Source organism: Dysidea avara, chromosome 3 (assembly GCF_963678975.1).
Source record: "Dysidea avara chromosome 3, odDysAvar1.4, whole genome shotgun sequence".
NCBI lineage: Eukaryota > Metazoa > Porifera > Demospongiae > Dictyoceratida > Dysideidae > Dysidea > Dysidea avara.
In genome coordinates, this window is record NC_089274.1 from 40,813,611 (window position 1) to 40,835,218 (window position 21,608).

At 36.4% G+C, this 21,608-nt stretch overlaps 1 protein-coding gene across 2 annotated transcripts; it reads left to right on the plus strand.

Moving 5' to 3' along the window:
- Window positions 1-2,304: 2,304 nt before the first annotated feature.
- On the plus strand, window positions 2,305-21,185 carry LOC136251005 (ephrin type-A receptor 2-like). 2 transcript variants are annotated; one of them, XM_066043376.1, is made up of 14 exons: window positions 2,305-2,377; window positions 2,918-3,406; window positions 9,634-10,152; window positions 13,565-13,759; window positions 16,285-16,388; window positions 18,225-18,260; window positions 18,314-18,411; window positions 18,472-18,685; window positions 19,666-19,733; window positions 19,789-19,942; window positions 19,999-20,091; window positions 20,145-20,258; window positions 20,309-20,394; window positions 20,896-21,185. In XM_066043376.1, exons 1-14 carry the CDS (start codon window positions 2,326-2,328, stop codon window positions 21,080-21,082), a joined length of 2,409 nt encoding a protein of 802 aa, XP_065899448.1. In that variant the 5' UTR covers window positions 2,305-2,325; the 3' UTR covers window positions 21,083-21,185. The 2 variants fall into 2 exon arrangements, with proteins under 2 accessions (XP_065899448.1, XP_065899449.1); XM_066043377.1 differs by lacking the exons at window positions 2,305-2,377; window positions 2,918-3,406 and having other exon boundaries at window positions 9,678-9,740; window positions 9,793-10,152; window positions 20,896-21,182.
- The last annotated feature ends 423 nt before the right edge of the window (window positions 21,186-21,608 follow it).

Below are 21,608 nucleotides of genomic sequence, written 5' to 3' on the forward strand. Positions count from 1 at the left end.
AAGCCTGGGTGAAAAGAGTTGTGAAATCAAAGGTGGCGGCCAAGAAATGGCTGCAATGATGTTAATGCTAAAAATTTTAATAATGGCTGTGTGCATTGTTAAAATTTATTAGCATTAACATCATTGCAGCCATTTCTTGGCCGCCACCTTTGATTTCACAACTTTTTTCACCCAGGCTTTTTAAGGCCGCACCATTTTTTCACAGCTTGGCTGTGTTTGTGTGGATATAGTATACAGGTATACACAGATATGCACATGAAAGCACTGCCTATGTACACTTGTGCATACTTGCAAATTGGTGTGTACATACTCATGTGTATATCTGGCGTGTACTTCTGTACTGTACTATACTGTTCTTAAACTTGTGTGTACCTATGTATACGTACCTGTACATGTGTACACCTGACCCTCCCTTTAGATGGGAGGTCTCTGCAGCTACTGCACAAAAGCAATCTAAAAGATTATCATGATCAGTGACTCTGCAGTATAGTCATGAAAAAGTAATAGGCAATAGTGCATCCATGTGCTCGTTCAGCAAGTTGTCAAGAAAAACACACATTTTTGAGCCATTCTTAGAAGAGTCATGGAATGATAGTTAAAGTTTCAAAGCCTCAGTCACTACCCGGCTTCAGTCAATCGTTTACAAAGTTATTTTAGAGCTATACAGCTACACACCTAACACAAATTTTACTGTTAAACTATACCGAATTAGTTAAATAGCTAGCTGTGGATTTTGCAATACTGTGAAAACCTCAAAAATGAAGATCATACACAGATATAACTAACTATGAAATCCACAGTAATAGTTTCGGTAATGATAATTTGAAATTAAAGATTCTGCTGTGGTGCATTCAACAATGTGGTGTGACAAAGAATTTCATTATCTTGATGATGACATCAAGGAGTACCTGTAGGTGCCTGTATTGCAGAACAGTTCAATTAATCCGAACATGTGGCTTAATTAATTATCTGGCCTGGTTGATGTCTGGGGGTGAAACTCTGGAATATATTGATGGTAGATCTGATCAAACTAAACTGTTCCCTAGTGATTCCTATTGGCATTGTACAGGATATTGTATTGACATGATTATGATCATGATTATGATCATGATTATGAATACTGAAAATACAGTTACAAACTGATATATTCACAGCAAATAACAAAACTGATATTAGGCATTCCAGACTGATTTTAAAATTTTGGAAAAACGGGCTTTTTATATGCTCAATAGATAGAGTATTGATTGCCGATCTCAGAAATATATAGTTTGTTGGGTTGGAATTAGCTACTTTGGCATGCACAGTGCTTAAAAACTGAAAAAAGGTACATTTTTTCTCCAGGGCTCCCCATACATTTTACAGGGGAAGATGGCACAATTGAATCAGGAAGCCATTTAGCAATCTGGACTATCTTGAAACTGCAGTTGCTTCTAGCTGCAAGTTTGTACATGTAATGAGAGTAACTTCAGGATCTCAGCGATCTTTGTATGCTTTGTGGTGAGCAAATATGTTTCACCTACTACACACTTCTCAATACAATGGTGTATGCCCATAGGCAAGTGGCTATCTCAAGTTGGTAAAAACATCAAGTTAACAACTTATAAAGGTAAACAACTAAAGTGGAGGTGCCACAATGATGCAACAATACTTAAGGTGGAGTTGTGGTTTCAATTATGGCATTGTTATGCCGACTTTGAAGTGGTTTATACTTTGAGCTGATGACACAACCATCAGAAAATTACTCTGGAGCTGAAAATCGCTAACCCAAGCGAAGTAATTACGCACTTTAAAGTAAGCACCAGTGACTACCTTCCACCCGACCGTGCGTTTTTTAAAGTATTCTACATACATTACAAGGCTTGAAAGATTACAAAACAACACAAAACTTACTTATATGTAACGCGCACGATAAAACTAAGATTTTCATGATGATCAGCGTGTGGAAAAACCCCACAGCGATTTTCACCCTCATTGGAGCTCGGACGACGGAGCAATCCCAAGTTCAACACGAGTTGTCATTTTGTGCCAGGGTTCTATTGGGGAATATACGGAGACTTTTTTTATTAAAAAATCTCGGATACTGGAATGCCTACTGATATGATGTAAATTATGGTGCTTAGGCCTGCCAGCTCGACACTAGCTAGCTGCTACAATTTCACATTCAGGGATTTCTCTGCTAACAAATTGATCATTACATGCAGAGAAGACTCCACCAAATTAAATAGCTGTTGGGAAACAGTATTATTGATCATATGGCTTCACGTGGCTGCTCATAACCATAGATAATTAACGAGATAACACGGAAATACACGGAATCCTATTGAAATGCAATTGTTACTAAAGACGCTCTTGCTTTTGATAACAACGATTTCTAATGGTTAGTACACTGTAGTTGTATAAGATACATAGTGGACATATTTATACTTGTAGCTAAGTGATTCATGTGGCTAGCTGCGAGGCTAGCTGCGAGGCTAGCTGCTAAATACGTACACGCATGGTTGACCCGCAACTCACCTCAGCCGAGTCCTATTAAAAGCGAGGCAATGCTCGACGGTGAGTTGTATCCGAGGTCGTAAATGCGTAGATATAATTCAAGCTACTTATAACTATTAGTCTATAACAGGCACTACAAAGACATGAAGTTTGTGTAGGCAGTGTCCCATAAGGTCATGTGCAATAATCTCGTCAGACCAGCCTGAACTGAAATTATTGGTATAGCCGTTGACTATATTTATTTATTTATTATTGCTTTACAACACCAGATGCAAGATTACAGAATTAAAATGATTGTATAAAAATAGTGTGGTGGTGTTGAGCTGGGTCAGATGGTAACATGTGCCATAACTACCCAAAGGAGTCAGCTATGTGTAAACTTATATTTTTATATGCATCATCACGGCCTTTCTCATTATCACAGTGATAAAAGCTGACAGTGTTTGCATTTATGGACTGCCTGAAAGCCTGTCACCATGGGAAGAAGATTCTATACCAAATGGAACTATAGCATTTGTTAATAATCAATTTACATGTAATGGAATAATCACTCATGTCTCTGTTGGCTATGAAGTTGTCGATGGTGGTTATCACAATAATGAAACAGGTGTGTATTTTGAGCTAAGAAGGGCAGCACAAAATGGCAGCTTTGATGTAGTCCAGTCAATACCATTACCAGTGGGAGAAACTTGGAATGAAACTGATGATCGTTTCATTCTTAATGACTATGAACTGTCTGATGCTATTCAGTTTCAAGAGAATGATTCTATCAGCATCTTTACACCAGTTAATTCTTCTGTTAAAATTCTAGTGGATGTAAACTCCACCAATACTAGCAGATATTTTGTTTGTACTGTTGATCAAACAAGGTGCACAAACTACAGTGGAGCTATGCAAGTAAAGATTAACACTAGTAAGAAACTATTGGATGTTATATAGCATACAACACATGGTGTAGCCAGTAATTTAGCCAAAGTGCATTGCTGCTGGATAGAGTAAATCATTAATGTGAGTAAGGTTGACCAGGTGGGAAATAGAAGGTCTAGGATACATAAGCCCTTCAGAAGTTGTAGCTGCTTTAGTTTTCATGATGATTAACAGGACCGGAGCCCAGAGATTTTGAGTGGTCAGGCCATTCATGGACTGCAGTGGAGGTCATAATAGCCTTGGTGAAAAAGTTGTGAAATCAAAGGTGGCACAAGAAATAATTGCAATGATGTTAATGCTAATGAATTTTAACAATGCACACAGCCATTATTAGCATTAACATCACTGCAGCTATTTCTTGGCCGCCACCTTTTTTCACCAAGGTTTTTTAAGGCCCACCATTTTTTCACAGCTTGGCTGTTTTTGTATGGATTGCACTTTTTATCAGACCCCAAAACCAGTCTATGGCTGACTTTAGGGTTTGATTTTTACTCACATTCTTTTTCTTTTCTATAGATGGGTTTAACAAGAAGGTGTGGCACTATATTACATCATTTTTGCATAACATAATCCAGATTTGTGTAGGGCAAAAACATTGGGAAAGTCAATGTAGGGCAAATGTTTTCGAAGTGTTTCTGAGTACTGTAATGCTGTATCAAGTAATCTCTAGCTGAAATACAAACCTTGTAGACATATTTTATCAATGTATACTTGTGATTTGCTGAAAAAGGATATGGGGTGACTTTTCTGTACAGCTAGTTTATGAACACAAAATTTTAAATTTTAAATTACCTCCTAAAAATTTACTCTAACATCTGAAAGGTAACTTATTTTACCCTGCCTGAGTTTATTAGTGGTTTTAGTCCTCAAACTATCCATTTTTATTGTTGCTTGATTCAGCTGACATCGCATTTCTTCTTTTGCCCTACAAAAATGGCTGATAATTTGCACATGTGGCGCATTTTATGACCACACCTCTTCATTAAACATGTCTATACAGACACAATGATGATTATTGAAGACAGACTTATAAATATATTGTATTGCATGATTTAGTTCAATATTTGGTAATATTATTGCAATACTCTAATAGAGTACACATTTTTGAGGGCTGAATATACATATAATGTCCTATGAAGTGATAAATGTTAATTTATAAGGTAGAATTTTTATTTATAAAGCAGAAATTAAGTGAGAAGATAGCAGTAGTTCAGTGGTTAAAAATGCATGTACTGGTGTGGAGGTCCCTTGTTCAAACTGTGGTAAGTTTTTCCCAACATGTTTTGTGCACCTTTTATTCCCCCCTGGTGACTTTTCTATTAGAGTATTTCAATCCCACAATTTTATGCTTGTTTGGTTTTTGCTTTATAACTTTGTAGCTGTACCATCACAAGGTGCTGCTACGATGATCAGCCTATGTCTACACCAATTTTCAAGTTATTCCCATACTCAGTTGTGGCAAGGATACTATATATCTACTGTACTACCATAGCCCAGAGGCAGATTTAGGGCATGTCTAGTACCCTTCCTCAAGTGTTTTAGTAGTGTTACAGACACACTCTTAAAATATAATTCAGTTTTTTATAAAATCTGTCCCTTGAGCAAATATCTACCAATATCAAGACACACAGTAATTTGTCGTGCATCCAAGGAAGCTGGCGTGTCACACCAGTGCATATATATATATATATAATATATATTGATAGGAAGAACAAAAAAAATGGCATAAGTAGCTCCATGATACCTTTACAAAATGAGATGATTTCTACTATGGAAATTCCCACCTTCAAATACCAAATTTGAGCTCAAGCATTCCCAATATTATATGAACCTTCAAAAATTGGTTTAATTTCTTTATTATTTTTTATCTTTTTGCACACTTGCAAAAGTTACCATAAAACAATAACGCATTATCTGATTGCCTTGAAATTTGGCACACAAAAGGGGGACATAAATGTAAATCTTGGTATTGAATGCGGTTTGAATATGATAATTAGTTACAGAGTTATAAACAATTGCTCACAAAAATAACACCAATATGTTGTCACACCTACAGGGTATACCGCTTATGGTAAGAAGCTACGTAAATAACTTAACTACCAAACCTTAAATGGAGAAAAATACTATGAAGATACAGCATGAAAGCCAACAGTGTGTGACAATCATGCAATCAAGTTTTCTTAATATTTACCACGCCTACCAGGCAAATTTCTTAAAATAATTAGCCAAAAACCAGTATATATGTAGAATAGACTCTTTCCAAAAACAACCGCTATTACAGTTACTATCACCAATTGCAATGCAGTACTAATGATCACCCAGACTAAAATGCTGTATAGTTTCTTCTTGTATGGGCTGGCAAGGAATTAGTGTTGTCGATGTTTTGCACCTTGTTCAGCCCTGATAACCACCTGCTTCTAACCAGAACACTAATTGGCAGCCTCGAAGACTTTCATGGCCTGTCCTTCAACAATACTACTCTGCTCCAGCTGTTTTCACCACCGTATTTCTACATAGTGCAATCATGATTATTGACAGTGGCCCCAATCAAAGTGTCGGAAAGGTTTTGCTAAGCAGTAATGTATTTTTGGAAAGAGTCTATTAACCATCATAGAAAGACCTTTCAGTGGTTCAGAAGAATCAATTTTAAAACCAACGAGTTATAATACAAAAATCAACTACCTGTATCAAGTGCATGATCAAGATACAGTAATAAAGCAGTCACCCTATTGGAGCAGTCAGCTACGCAGTAAGTCACTCTATTAAAGGAGTCAGACATGCTAATAAAAGTCACCATGCACAGAGATCAGCTAGGTAACAAGTCACCTTAGAGGGTCAGCTGTAAACAAGTCATCCTGTAGAGAGTGTAACTACCTTTCAAATCATGCTGCTAACGAGTTAAACTATGTTGCAATTCACCCTTTTATAGTTATGTTACAAGTTACCATGTAGAGAGTAGAGACTAGAGAGTTCAGCAGAGTTGCAAGTAACCCTGTAGAAAGTTCAGCTACATTGTAAGAGAGTACAGCTAGGTTGCAAGTAACCCTGTAAAAAATTACAAGTTACTCTGTGAAGAGTTCAGCTAAGTTACAAATCATCCTGTAGAGGTTTCAGCTGCAAACAAGTCACCATGTAGAGAGTTAAGCTACAAACTTAGAGAATTCAGCTAAGAAAGTTGCCGTGTAGATAGATAAGTTCAGTTACATTAGAATTCACTCTGTAGAAAGTTCAGCTATAAAAAGTCATTATGTAGAGAGTTCAGCTACAAACAAGTCACCCTGTAGAGAGTTCAACTGCAAACAATTGATTCACCCTGTAGAGAATTCAGCTACAAACAGGTCACCCTATAGATAGCTCAGCTACATTAGAATTCACTCTGTAGAGAGTTTAGCTACTGTATAAAGTTACCCTGGAGAGAACTCAGATATGCTAGGAATTATCCTGTAGAGAGTTCAGCTACATAATAGTTAGACGTCAAGAACCAGGGTTCTACGGGATTTAGAAAACTCGAAGGCCCTGGGCTGTAGCGCCCGAGCGCAGCGAGGGCGCTACTAAGGGCCTGAGGGTTTTCTAAATCCCGTAGAACCCAGTGGTTCTTGACGTCTAACTTATTTAGACTAAAACTCGTTATTGTACCTTGAGTTGACAGCTGCTTGTAAATGGGAAATGTATGGCTAATTACTAGAAACAAGCCCTCTACACCTCCCAACATGGCGGGACCTCAGTGTGGCTGTTGCTACCCGTTTAAACGCCCATGCGTTGCCAATGTTACAGGCGCGTGCTATGTATCGAAGTACTGGACTCAGCAAGTGGACTACAACTCATTGTTGCTGTTGCTGTGCCTCGACAGCTGCTTGTAAGCAAGTAATGTAGTGTTGATTAGTGCAAACAAGCCCATTACACCTCCCTCTAATTCAGTACGGCTGTTGCTAGCCATTTAAACGCCCAAGCGTTGCCAATGTTACAGGCACGTAATTATCGTGTTTCGTATCGCCTCAGAGCGTGGTCTCTATTGGACATGACCGTGGCTCTACGATATTTAGAGACCACGTTTTCAGCCAATCAAATTTCAGTATCAAACTTGTTGTAGTCTAAAAATAAGTCAACCTGTACAGTTCATGTGACAATTTCATACTGTATTAAATTTTTTAAACTATGATATTACCCACAAACAAAATGTCTGCTCTTTATCCCTTTCTCCTTTCTGCAGTAAAGAAGAAACATAAGTAAAAGAAGCTCCAAAGCTGGCCATAGGCTGGCTTTGGAGGATACAAATACAAAAAGTGATTTCTACTGTATACCAAAACAATCAAGCTGTAAAAAGGGTGTAGGCCCCAAAAATGCCAGGGCAAAAAAATATATAAAATCTAAACTGGTGGTCATAGGTTCATGGCAAACATTTCAATAAAGACAATTCAGGTGAATTTGGTGCCGAATCCTTGGAAAAGGAACACAAATTCACTTAAATTATTGTCGTTGTAGTTATTAACCTATTATCACAGCCATTTATTGGCTGCCACCTTAGATTTCACATCTTTTGTCAGCCTGGATTTTGTGGGGCCATACCCATTTTTGCAGATGTTGGTAGTCATAGCAAAGCACAAGAAGCTATGCACTTTTAAAAATTAGTTTAGATACACTAGAAGAGCAGTCATATGCTTTAATAAAGCGGTAATTACAAACAGCAAAATAAAATGCCAATTGTGTGTAAAAAGAGTTGCTAACTTCATCTCCATTTATGCAAGTTATCAAAGGATTAACTACAGTGATACATGCTGCTACAGACCACAATATTTTACAAACAAAATAGGCAAAAACATGGCAAATGGCATTTAACTTATCCAAATGTGAGCTACTGCACATTACAAACAAACAAAACCCCTGAAAATGTTGTTATTATATGAATGGTGAGGAGGTGAAGTCAGTGTCTAACGCAAAGTATTTGGGAGTTATTCTGGATGAGCATTTAAAATTTAATGAACATATTAAGAAAATTGTTAATAAAGCTAACCAAGTTAAAGGTTTTTTCCAAAGAAACATTGGTTCTTGCCCAGCTAGGGTGAAAGAAAAGTTATAAATCTATGGTAAGGCCAGTTGTGGAATATTCTAGTATTGTGTGGTCACCGTTTATGAATACAAACATTAATTTATTTGAATCGGTGCAGCGTAGGGCTGCAAGGTTTGTGACCGGTGATTATGGCTTTATGTCTAGTGTCACAGGGATGTTGAACTCACTTGGATGGACATCTTTGGAATGTAGGTGAGAAACTTCATGGGTTATCATGCTTTTTAAAGTTTGCGTAATGAAATTTTCATTCCCTTCCTATGCCAACAACTACATGTACAAGAGGGCACTCTCAAAGATTCAGACAGGTGTCAGCTCACTTAAACGTTTATTCTCACCCTGCCACTATTAAAATATAGAATAGCCTCCCAGCTACTGCAATTGAAGCAAGCAATATAGATGACTTTAAGAAAAAGATTGTAGACTATTATTTTTTGTATTAACCCAGCTATAGACTAAAATGTTGTATGCTTTGTGCTTATGTATGTTTTCTTGTGTGCATCTGTGCTTTATACTCCCTAATGGAAGTCTGCACAGTATCAATAATCAATAAATAAATAAATACAAATTATTTGAAAATGTAAGGTCATACACTGTGCACGCCATATGCCAGTAGTGGTAATTATAAAGTTTCTAATTCAGTGTCAAAATTGTATTTTAAAAGTCTGCATTGCCTTTACAATTTTCAGTGCTATAATTGCTGGCTACCAAATATAAACCAAAGTTTCAAATTTTCATAAGGAGGGCATCCCCCACAGGGCCCATTATAGAGCTCTCATACTTTGCACTTTGTTGAGAAATCCTAGATATGCCCTGTGCTGCCACCTCCCTTACTTTGTAGATGCAAATCTAGTAGGTGAAACTGTATGTGACTACAGGAAAAAGGAACAAACACAACTGGAGCTAAATTGATTCATGGTGCACAGGTGTTTCATAGATATATAGGCATGACCATGCTAGTATGGTAGCTGAAAGCCCTACAATTGCTAGTGTATTAGAAGGTTGTATAAAATTATAATAACTTTCACTGTCTGTATGAGTACAGTACTAATGTATAACAAGAAAATTTGACAACATACTTAAAATACAAGTATGAAAGTATAATAGTTGCATCTGCTCAACAGAGATTTATTATGTTTTGTATATAGGTAGTTGTACTGTTGGGATTGCATCAACGTCATTGAGTGAAGAAGATAAAACTGTTGAAGTCATCACAGGTGGAGGAAAAATCCAAAGTTACGTCTTCTTACCACAAGTAGGATTCCAGTGTGCAGTAAGAATCACAGATCTGCATGGTATATTCACAGTGAAGGCACGTTCTTCTATTTCATTGTATCTTCAATTGTGGAGAGGTGATGATCCCTGGATACTTGTATGGGAAATTGGACTAAACTTTACAGCAGATTATTCTACTTGTAATAACACACGATGTGTTGTCAACTATGAGTTACCTAGTGATATGGAAGTTGTGACTAAGAAGGGAGATTTCATTGGGTTCTTTGCATTTGGTAATCTTGGTAATATTCCAAGGGTTTATACTAAGGGAAGCCAAACTCCATACTTTAGACTTGATCATGAGTCTGATTGTATACATAGAGAGATCCCAAGACCCAATAATACTGAGTTTCTTTATGGTGATTCATTTCCACTGATATCCTTTGATTTCGGTACATACATATTACTCTGTGTGTACATTGCATACTACTGTATGGTCTGTATCACACAGTATGGAACTGTATAATAGGGATCATGAAGGTTTGGGCTTTCCTACCTCAAGCCATCCTCACTATTCCTTGTTGACAGCTTGGTAGAAGACATAATCAAACCCAAATGTACCTTCAGAGCAACCCAAAATGCTTCCAACGAGTTTCTGTAAACTTCTATTTAATTTTTACTCAGCTGATTTTTATATTAACTGACTGACCTGTCTGACTGGCTAACTAATGTCTTCAGTCAAGAACAACTTAACTATGGTTAAGGCTACCTTGATTTCTTCACTGTTCAATGTCACTCCAACCCAAGATATGCCTTATCACCAACTGTAGCAGCTACAATTCATGCATCACAAGCTTACCTTTGTCCTCCTTTTTGTCTCATTTCTTTCTCCACTACCACATGGTTAGCACATTGTAATGTATCATGATAAACAAATCATATAATTTCTTTATTGAGTGGATTGATTGTAGAGGCACTTCTTGCACTGTTCTTCATTTGTAATGCTATATTATAATTGGACTGAACATAGCTTAAAATGAAGCAGAATGGCCACGTTACTTTTCAGTAATTAGTAGTCGAGGCACATGATCAGTTGTGCTGTTAACTTTACCACACAAAAACAGCCAAGCTGTATAAAAAGCATGAAATGGCTGCCACCTTTGATTTCATAACTTTTTCACCCAGACTTTTTGAAGGCCATGCCCTTTTTATACAGCTTGGCTGTTTTTCCGTGGATTTCACTTTTTGTAGGTTAAATACACACAAAGCCAACCATAAATTAGCTTTGAAGTTTAATTTGTTTTTACACTAATCCAACAAGTGAATGTGTTACTCTCAATAGCAGCTTGACGTATGAAATACGTCAAGTGATTAGCCAATAGAATTAGTATCACACTTGTTTGCCAAGGTCCCTTGACAAAAATCTATAATACTTATTTGATTGGCTAAAATAGAAGTAAATGTCCGACTTGACAACTATTGTTACCATAGTGATAGATGCCCCATGGCATAGCAACAATATGGTTGCTTGGCAACAGTTGCTAGATAACCGTTGCTAAGATAACCGTCATTTTGCACCCTAGCAATAGTTGCTAGGCAACATTTGCTAAGTGTGATTACGCTTTTGCCATGATTAATTTCCAAATTTCTGTTGCTTGATAACAGTTGCTAGCACAAAAGGTGGTCGCTATGTGATTAGTAGGCAATCACACACATTAACATGCAATTAGGGTATAATTGTACTCGTAACAGCCAAAATTTCACCCAGCTTTGCCTCGTGTAATTTTGACTGTTACTTATACAATTATCCCCTAATTGCATTTAAATGTGTGTGATTACCTATACAAATTATTGTTCTTCTAATGCAATGAAGATGATATGATCAAACCAGTGTTCTACCAATACAGAAAAATACCTACTGATCTGATACCAAAGACAATTTATAGCTACTGATATTTAATTTATTTATTATTTATACTGAGCAGTCAGCCCTGTTGTTATGCTCAGGAAATAAAAAGAGTTACAATACACAAACCAATTTATCTAAGCAATAATATGATTGTAAAGTGATGCAGAGTCAGAGATTTTGATATAATTTTGTGCTTGCTTGTTCATAGCTATACAAAGTTGTAATGCATATGTAATGCCTGTGTTTATTTGCAATAGTGTTTTGTAACAAAGTAAATTCCTTCCAAGTTAATTAGGTATATAAATCATTCTTCTGGAAACATTTTATTGCTAACTTTAATCCAACCGACTCTCATAAACCTCTGTCCATGTGGTTCCTATATATCAATGAACTTTGATCATATCTATATAGTCCTCTCCCGATTGCAACTTATCACATCTTATTTCTTAACTATTATAAGCTAAGTAGTTATGTTACTGCAACTTTTTAAGTTAAGTAGTCATAATTTTACTTTAATTGTAATTTTAGATTAAGTATAATTACAAGTAATGTAGTTTTTGGGTACTGGCACAGGATGCCATGTAATTTTTACATAATATAGTTAGTTTATTACATGTACAACCTTTTTGTCTGTCACTGCTTTTTACAGTGTAAAGTCTTTAAATAAATAAATAACTGAACTCTCTACAGGGTGACTTGTAATGTAGCTAAACTCTCTACAGGGTGATTTGTTTGCAGCAAACGTATCTACAAATGTAACTGCAATCTCTGTAGGTTTACTTGTAATTTAGCTGAACTCTAGATCTCTACAGGGTAACTTGTGATGAAGCTGAACTCTATAGTGAGACTTAACAAAGCTGAACTCTCTACAGGGTCAATTGTTTCATAACTGAGCTCTAGCTCTCTGAACTCTCTACAGATGACTTGTAATGCAATAGAACTCTCTACAGGATGACTTGTTTATAGCTGAGCTCTAGCTCTCTGAAGTCTCTACAGAGTGACTTGTTTATGGCTGAGCTCTACAGGGTAACTTGTAACTGAGCTCACTACAGTGTGATCTCCCATCTCTCCAGTGGTACTTCACTGGAGATGGGCCATGTTGCTGGCTCTAGGGACTGCTAGATGTCTCCTTCCATTTTATATTCAGTTGTCCATCACTGACACCTGGTTTTTTGGTGCTAGGGATGTAGGAAAGGGCAGTCCATCCAGCCTGGGTAAGCTGAACACTCTACAGGGTGAATTGTTTGTAGTTGAACTCCCTAATAGTGTTATCTACGTAGCTGAACTCTCCAGAGGGTGACTTGTAACATAGCTTAAATCTCTACATGGTGACTTTTTTTTTTTGTTTATACAAGATGACTTTTAATATAGTTGAACTCTTTACAGGGTGACTTGTAGTGTAGCTGAACTCTGTACAGGGTAATTTGTATTTGTAGCTGAACTCTACAGGGTGACTTGTAGCAAAGCTGAACCCCTCTACGGTGAATTGTTTTGTAGCTGAGCTCTCTACAGGCCATGAATTGTTTGTGGTTGAACTCTCAGAGGGTGTTACATAGCAGAACTCTCCCAAGAGTGATTGGCTATCTCAATCACACACTTAGTTGAATTTTGCATTATAATTCAATGGTTTAAATTCTAATCTTTTAAACACTGGAAAGCTTTTCTACAATGATTAATCCACCTATAAACTGGTTTTTGGCTCATTCCTTTAAGTGGTTCATCTGGTAGGTGTGGCAATTAATCATTTTTGTTAGTAAATCTTGATTGCATAACAATAGGGGGAGAGACATGCCCATATGTACCTTTCTAGAACTGCCACTGTTACAAATGCATGAAAGCAACACTTTATATCCCTAACTGTAATACACACTTGTCTGTCATGCATCTTTACCAGCTTTCCATAGCCACATAATACATTACCATATTATATCTTGATAATTAATTTCTTTTTGCAGAAAATGTTGTTAAGAAAAATGAAACTCCTACTCAAGCTACCAGATGGAAAGAAATTTGTCGGTCAACAGATGAAGATACAGGGGACAGTCACTACTTACCAATTGTCATTACAGCTATTGTTGCCCTTCTAAGTTGCTTACTAATAACAGCTGTGATTGTATTGGCAGCAATTTATTATAAGACTAGAATGAAAGGTACATGGTGGTATATTATAATCCATACTAAATAGCTAAGCTGTAGAAAAACACTCAGTTTTCAAAATACTTGGATTTAAAAGGTGTGAAATCATAGGTAATTGATGATATGGCTAATAAATATTAACATTGCCCATCCATGATTAAGTATTAACATTGTTGTAATCATTCCATGGCTGCCACCTTTGATTTCACATTTTATTAACCCATTAATGCTGCTCCTTTTTACAATTTGATTTTTGCATGGATTTCACTTCTTTATCCAACTTGTTTTCACCTGCATATCTTCGTATTTACACGCACAATGTTGATTGTTGAAGACAGAAGTTGTATTGCATACTTTATTTCATTATAATCTTAATGTTTTTGTAAAACTCTAATTAACCACACATTACTGAGGGCTTCTAATACAACAAACATAAAAACAGCGGATTATTAAGGGTTTGGGTATTAGGTATGAAGCTCCCTGGTTTGAACCCTGGCAACTTTTGTTTGACATGTTTCTTGCACCTTTTCATCCTGTGGTGACTACTCTATTTGGAGTATCTCAGCCCCTGAGAATTTACACTTGTTTGATTTCTTTCAAACTACCCAAAGATGCTGCTATAATGGTTTACCTATCTGTATTTTATGACAGTTTTTACATCGTACCCATATGCAATTTACCATATAGCTATGATTTTTCACATAATTAAACATCCATATCATAACCTTGTAAATATATTTGTAGAGTGAATTCACCCTTATATGCCATCTGTCAATTTTGAAGGCAATCCAGCTAACAGTAATAGCAATTTTTGCAAAGTGTGTAAAAAATGGCTTCTATTTAAGATGAAAAAAATGAACCAAGATTCAAAACTTTGGCTGCCCATATCTGGTTCATTACTCTACTTGCATAGTGGGAAGTTATAATGCAAAAAATGGTATGTAGCTGCTCATGGGTGAAAATTGCAATTGAAGGGGTCAGCGGGAAAGGGGACATGTGCCATTTTAGATTTTTTCATCTCTTAAAAATGAAATGGATCATTTAAGGCATGTGAATAATGTTGTTAAGTAAACAACAGAATTAAAAGTTCAAGGCGGTCTCAAATTTATTTTTTGAAAAATTACAACAATTCAATTATGACCCAAAATGCTATTTAATGCCCACCACATGGTCACCTTATTTTTCAAATGGCACTTGTCCCCTTTTGCTGCTGACCCCTTCAATTATACCCACAGAGTGACGTACAAATACACACCACTATGTGTTTTGATATATATTTGTGTGTGTTGTGTGTGTGTGCGTGCGTGCGTGCGTGCGTGCATGCGTGCGTGCGTGCGTGTATGCGTACATGCATGTGTGCGTGCGTGCATGCGTACGTGTGTGTGTAGTGTGTGTGCGTGTGTGTGTGACATACATTCATGAGTGCATGTATGCGTGTGTGTGTGACATACATTCATGAGTGCATGCATGCATACATGTGTGCTTGCGTGTGTATGTGCGCAATTGTGTTATGAATGTGTGGGTGTGGACTGTTTCCCCAGTTTACGTCAAGTCATCATTTAAACAGCTAGGTAGATCAAGCCGTAACCTCAATAGGTACCTAGTGTTAACTGGGGAAGCTCTACATGTTTCAAAACCAGGTGAGGTTCAAGTGGGACTTCGGGTGCTCACACTTCACCTGTGAGCCATGTTACAGCCTCTTACTACTCCAGGATTTTCCAGCACTGACTCTTAGGCACCTGAGTAGTGCACAGGTTGCCCGGTCAACTGAGTAGGCTTGATTGTTTATACAGAAGCTGAAGCTTTGCTTTGTGTGTGCGTGTGTGATTTAAAATGATTATACAGGTGTATATATCTCTTACTTGCTAGTATTGTGTAATCAAATAATATGGTATCTATCTGTTGGCTTTTAAATTGCTATACAAACTATATTTTTACACCTTGCCAAATTGTCCATTGTTTGACATATGTACATATATGAATCATTTTGTTTGCCTGTTTAAAGCTGTTTTAGAACTTCCTTCCCTATTGTACCCCATTGTAGAGCTGTACCAAGCTGCAGCAATGTTCTTCACTATTCACTTCTCTATAAATCTGTAGCTATAACATATGTGAACAATAATTATTATAAAATGTTGAGGCTATACTGGAAAAGGTCACCATGTGTGGGGATGGGGAAGAGAAGGATAGGACATGTACATGATGAGTTAATAGTGCAACGCACAAGGTAATATTATCTACCCTCAGTAGTTCATCACTGGGTACTTTACATCGATGCATGACTTTCTCTGGGATCTGATCGCCTTCTCTTTATTGGCCAGGCTTCTCCAAGCAGCATAATGAAGTCAATGTAGTCCAGCTAACAGGTGCATCTCATTGTATCCTTCTCACCCTGTGACACCAAATAGCATCTAATTATACAACACAGAAAATCTCAGACTTCATTGCTAACTTATGCACACAATGTCAGATTCTCATGTACATGTATCACTTGCCAATATACAATGTATTAAGCAGAATATGATACTCTTCTCTGTAGCCTATGATGCAATGACATCATCAGAACTACTGACTACATATCACAGAATGCAGGATTCCTATCCTTATTACCATAGACTGCAGTCAGTAGACGAGATGAAATCGGTAAGCAACATAATGAGTTTGATTATATAGTAGGAACATTTGTAATAAAAACTCTGACTAGATCATAATAGTCAGTGTATAAATATATAATGTAATCCATATGATGCCATTGTGAAAACCTTTAAAGAGGGGTATTACCATTAAGTAATTGATGTAATATCATGAGAAAATCATGTAATATCATGAGAAAATCATGTAATATCATGACCTTTGTACAAAAACTGTACATGATAGTGTTTCACTCAATAAAAAACTTACATGCAGTAACATCTGTGAAAAATGGTGCGGTCAGATAGCCTAGTATGAAAAGATTTGATATGAAAGTTGGCTGCCAAGAAATGGCTGAAATGGCTGCATTTCTTGGCTGCCAAATTTGATTCACATCTTTTCAAATACCTTATTCAGCCACACCATTTTCACAGATTGGCTGTTTTAGATTAGATATCATTTCTTTTTGTATAGCTATGCTGATTTTTTTTCTACAGGTAAAGAGAGAAACTAGATTTTAAGAGACGTTTATACATTGCTGAACATTACATGTATATAGATCTAACTGCTCTCTTAAAATGCACTTGGTACATGCATTGGTTTTCACTTCATAACTCGTGGATATTAAACAGATTTCCATTACCAAAGGTGTTTATACCTTGATAGTTACCTAAAAAAATTCAACTAAGTGATTTAAGTAGTAAGTGTGACAACAAATTGCAGTGAGGTTGACTGCTCTATTAGAGTATCTCAATGATCACATGACTCTCATGTTACTCCATGTATAGTATAAAAGATGAACACATAATTATTTACAATCATATGTATAATATTTTTTCTGCCAATAATAATATGGTCAATGCTTTAAAAGGTCTCACCTTTCCTTCATGATGACTTATTACATGCCACTCAAGCAGCCTTAAATGCTTTCATCAAGTTCTTTCAATGGACTATTAAAATTCTTTGCTGTGATTGACTAATATTTACCTTCTGATGCCTTCAGACAAGTACAATTTAACCATTTAACCATGTTGTGTTAATTTCTTTACTATGTGATGTTGCCTAAACCCCAGATATATCTTTTCACATGTTCAAAATTGTTCTCTTCTTTTTTCTTATATAATAATTTGCTAATAGACTTGTTCTGTGTGTAGGAAAAGTATATTATTTCTATTCTGCGGATCATGTACAGTGTTAGGGAAGTTACGTTTTAAAAGAAACTAATTACATATTACATATTACTTGCAACTGAACTATTTAGTTACAGTTACATATTACCCAAAAAAATAAAGTAACTATAATAATATTACATATTATATTACTTTGTGTCCGCAGCCTTAAGCTGTCACTTGTGAAACTACCACCTTATCACGTGACATGATTGCGTTGTTGGACAATGTGCAAATCTTGGTTATAAGTAAAAAGCAGCTCAGTCAACAGGCTTCATTACTTCGTCGTGGCTAGGCATTATTCAGTGGATTACTAACGAGATAAGTAACTTCGTTACTTATAGTAATAATATTATGTAATATTAGACTAGCTACAGCAACTATATTACTTAGGTAACGTGTTACATTTGTAAGTAAAATAACTTGAGTTATATTACCTGTTTTTATAGCGTAGTTCATTATATTACTTAGTTACCACAACGCGTTACCCCCAACATTGATCATGTAATGTCCCTAACTTTCATAAAAAAGAGCTAAATTATATGTGCTCCATAAGAAAGTCAATATCTAAGTATCCACACATGTATGATAAAAAATTTTCATGTGCACAGTGTTCAGAGATCGGCTACAACTGAATCCTGTGTGCTGACAATCATTCACTGTGCTGTTATTATTGTAGCAATTCAGTGGATCTTATATGGCTATCAGTGAAGAAGTAAGTTTGTATATATGTATGTATGTATTAATTGATGTCACTTTGTTGTGCAGTATGATCCTATTGAGGTCCCATTTAGAACACCCTGTACTGATTTGGTTGAAATATCTGCTCAATTATCTAACTTGGAAATATCTCCTACATCTGTTGAGTAAGTCTCTTTGTACATGTGTTTTGTGTTCCATAAGAACTAACTATGACGTCTGCTAAGGTTGGGCAAGGAGATTGGGTCAGGACAGTTTGGAACAGTGTTCCATGGAGTATGGAATCATGATGATCAAGTTGAACAAGTTGCTGTTAAGATATTACATGATGGAGCAACAGAAATGGACAGGATCAAATTACTAAAGGAGGCAGCCATTATTGAACAGTTTTCACATGCTAACATTGTTAAGTTGTGTGGAGTTGTGATCAGTGAAGACCCAGTAAGTGTGGGGTACCCACATTTGTATGTAGGCTATGTACATATACACTGGATGTATATATGACCCGTGCATTAATTTATTCACCTACACGTGTACGCATGTTTACATGTTTATGCATGAGACACACAAAAACACAGAGTAGCTTTCTGCTGCTGTTGTCCAGTGGAACACTGAGTCACCTGTGCATCACTGCATTACTTGGGTGTTACAAGTCAGCCCAAGTAAATTCTTCTGGGGTTAAGACTAGCACCCCCACAGGAGGCTGTGCCATGTTTCAGGGTGGTCTATCACCTGTTATATGTGATACATAAACAGTTTGTAGCATTACGTAACACAAGGTATCCATTAGCACGACTGACAACTGCATAGGTTCTACCTCAGTTTATAAACAAGCCGGTATCTACACACACGCACGCACACACGCACATACACACGTGCACTCACTATATGCACCGCACTCACATAGGATATAGGATTTACTGGTTTCCGAAAATCAGTAAACATTTTAATAACAATTAAAGGTGTCATATTACTCTGTTAAAGCACTTGACCCTTATTATATTATTTCATAATTTCTGTCTCAAATCCCATCCATTGCTTCAAGGCCTGAATTATAAGTATGACCAGTACCTGCTATGTCTGCCCCAGTTATATTATCCTCAATCTTTGTGTTAAGGGTACTTTTACATGTATATCTGTCCTAAACTTAACTTTTACTTGCTATGGTGAAATCCTCATTCATAATTTTCCTTGTACTAGCCTGACATGCGCAGTCACTGGTTGCATTTGTAGAGTAAGTAGATGTCCTTTCATGTATACCTGTCCCTATACCTAAAAATTATCTTCTAACAGTGTAGCTGCAGGCCCGTATTGTTTGCCTTCCAATCACAAACCAACAAAGTAGAATTTCTAGAACTACTGATCACTGGCATTCAACATATCCTTGATACTGTTGTTATTTTAATTGCTGCATTCATAAGGTTATGATTTTGCTGGAGTATCTGTCTAAAGGAAACCTCTCTAACTTTTTGATTTCTATCAGACCAAAGTAAACCAAATATGTATACTCTACTTGTGGTTATATTTCTTATACTACCCCCTAGGGAAGGTGAACCTGTTGGACAGCACATCCCTCAAATGTTGTTAGGATTTGCTTGTGATGTTGGACGTGGTATGAACTACCTCAGTAACAAGTGCTTCATCCACAGAGACCTTGCTGCCAGAAATGTCATCCTCACTGAAAATAATGTTTGTAAAGTGAGTGATCATATATTAATAGTGTGCAGATATACACACATGATACTACATCACAGGTTGCCGACTTTGGCATGTCAAGGGACTTAGAAAATGACCACTATTATGTAACACAAGGTGGATTTGTGCCTTTCAAGTGGACAGCTCCTGAGGTACATACACACCCTGTGACTACTGTCATTATTTTGTTACATCATATTATTAGGCACTTTTATATCGGACATACACAACAGCCAGTGATGTGTGGAGTTATGGTATCCTCTTGTATGAGATGTGGAGTCTTGGACAAAAGCCATATGAAGATTATGATAACACTGAAGTTAGTTGACTAATAATCCCAGTAATAAGATTTGTACACACAATATACAGGTATTGGATAAGCTAGAGAAAGGCTATAGACTACCACCACCCCCAGGGTGTCCACGAGAAATCTATTGTGTTATGATACAATGCTGGTACGCATAATACATTTCATCATGTTGCAACAATGTTTACATATTTATACCATCTCCAAAGATTGCCATACAGCAGAATACATACATATATACATAGTAGGGCTGAAACAATCATGGTGTTTTAGTATTTAAGAGTACATACATACATACATACATACGTACATGCGTACATACGTACATACATACATACACACATACATACATACATACACACATACATACATACATACATACATACATACATACATACATACACACATACATACATACTTACATGCGTACATACGTACATACATACATACATACATACATACATACATACATACATACATACATACATACATACATACATACATACATACATACATACATACATACATACATACATACATACATACATACATACATACATACATACATACATACATACATACATACATACATACATACATACATACATACATACATACATACATAATGGAAAGTTTATTGTTATTTTAGGAATCCACAGCATAAACTCAGGCCAACCTTCTCTAATGTATTGCGAGTGATGTCACAACCATCCTATGTGTTATTCCACTGGTTTGAGGAGGACAAACAAGCTGCTGGATCTAAATGTGATGTAATAGGAGCTCCAATAGAGGCTGGTCATAGTTTATATCCTGACTTGCAGAATATATACAGATAATTTTATTCAAGCATGTAAAATTTAGCAAGCACATGTATATCAGTATATTACATATTAAATATGGGTATTGAGTTACCAGGGGATTTCAGTGATTTCCAAAATTAATAGTTAAGCGAGCTTAAGAAATCAATTTTAAGATATCACAAGTAATGATGTGAACAGATCTATAGTGATGCACTAATGATGTTTTTGCAGTTTTCATTTATCTTTTTTGAAAAGCACAGATATAATCATTGCAACAGTACTTGAAATATTATGTGTATAGCAGTAGCTATATACACTTTACACATGTTTACTCATTCAATTTCACTGTAAATGTATTTAATTTAACTGTCTGGTTTAGAGTGTAGCACACCTTGATTTGTTGATATGAAGGGTGTGGTATTGTGTCTACACATTAATGCTATTACATTATTTATCACATATTTATGAATTATAGCAATATGACCAGTCAGTTTGAACATGATTTCCTACACCAGGTGTGGATCCAGGATTTCCCAAGGGAAGTGTTAAGCTAGAAGAATCT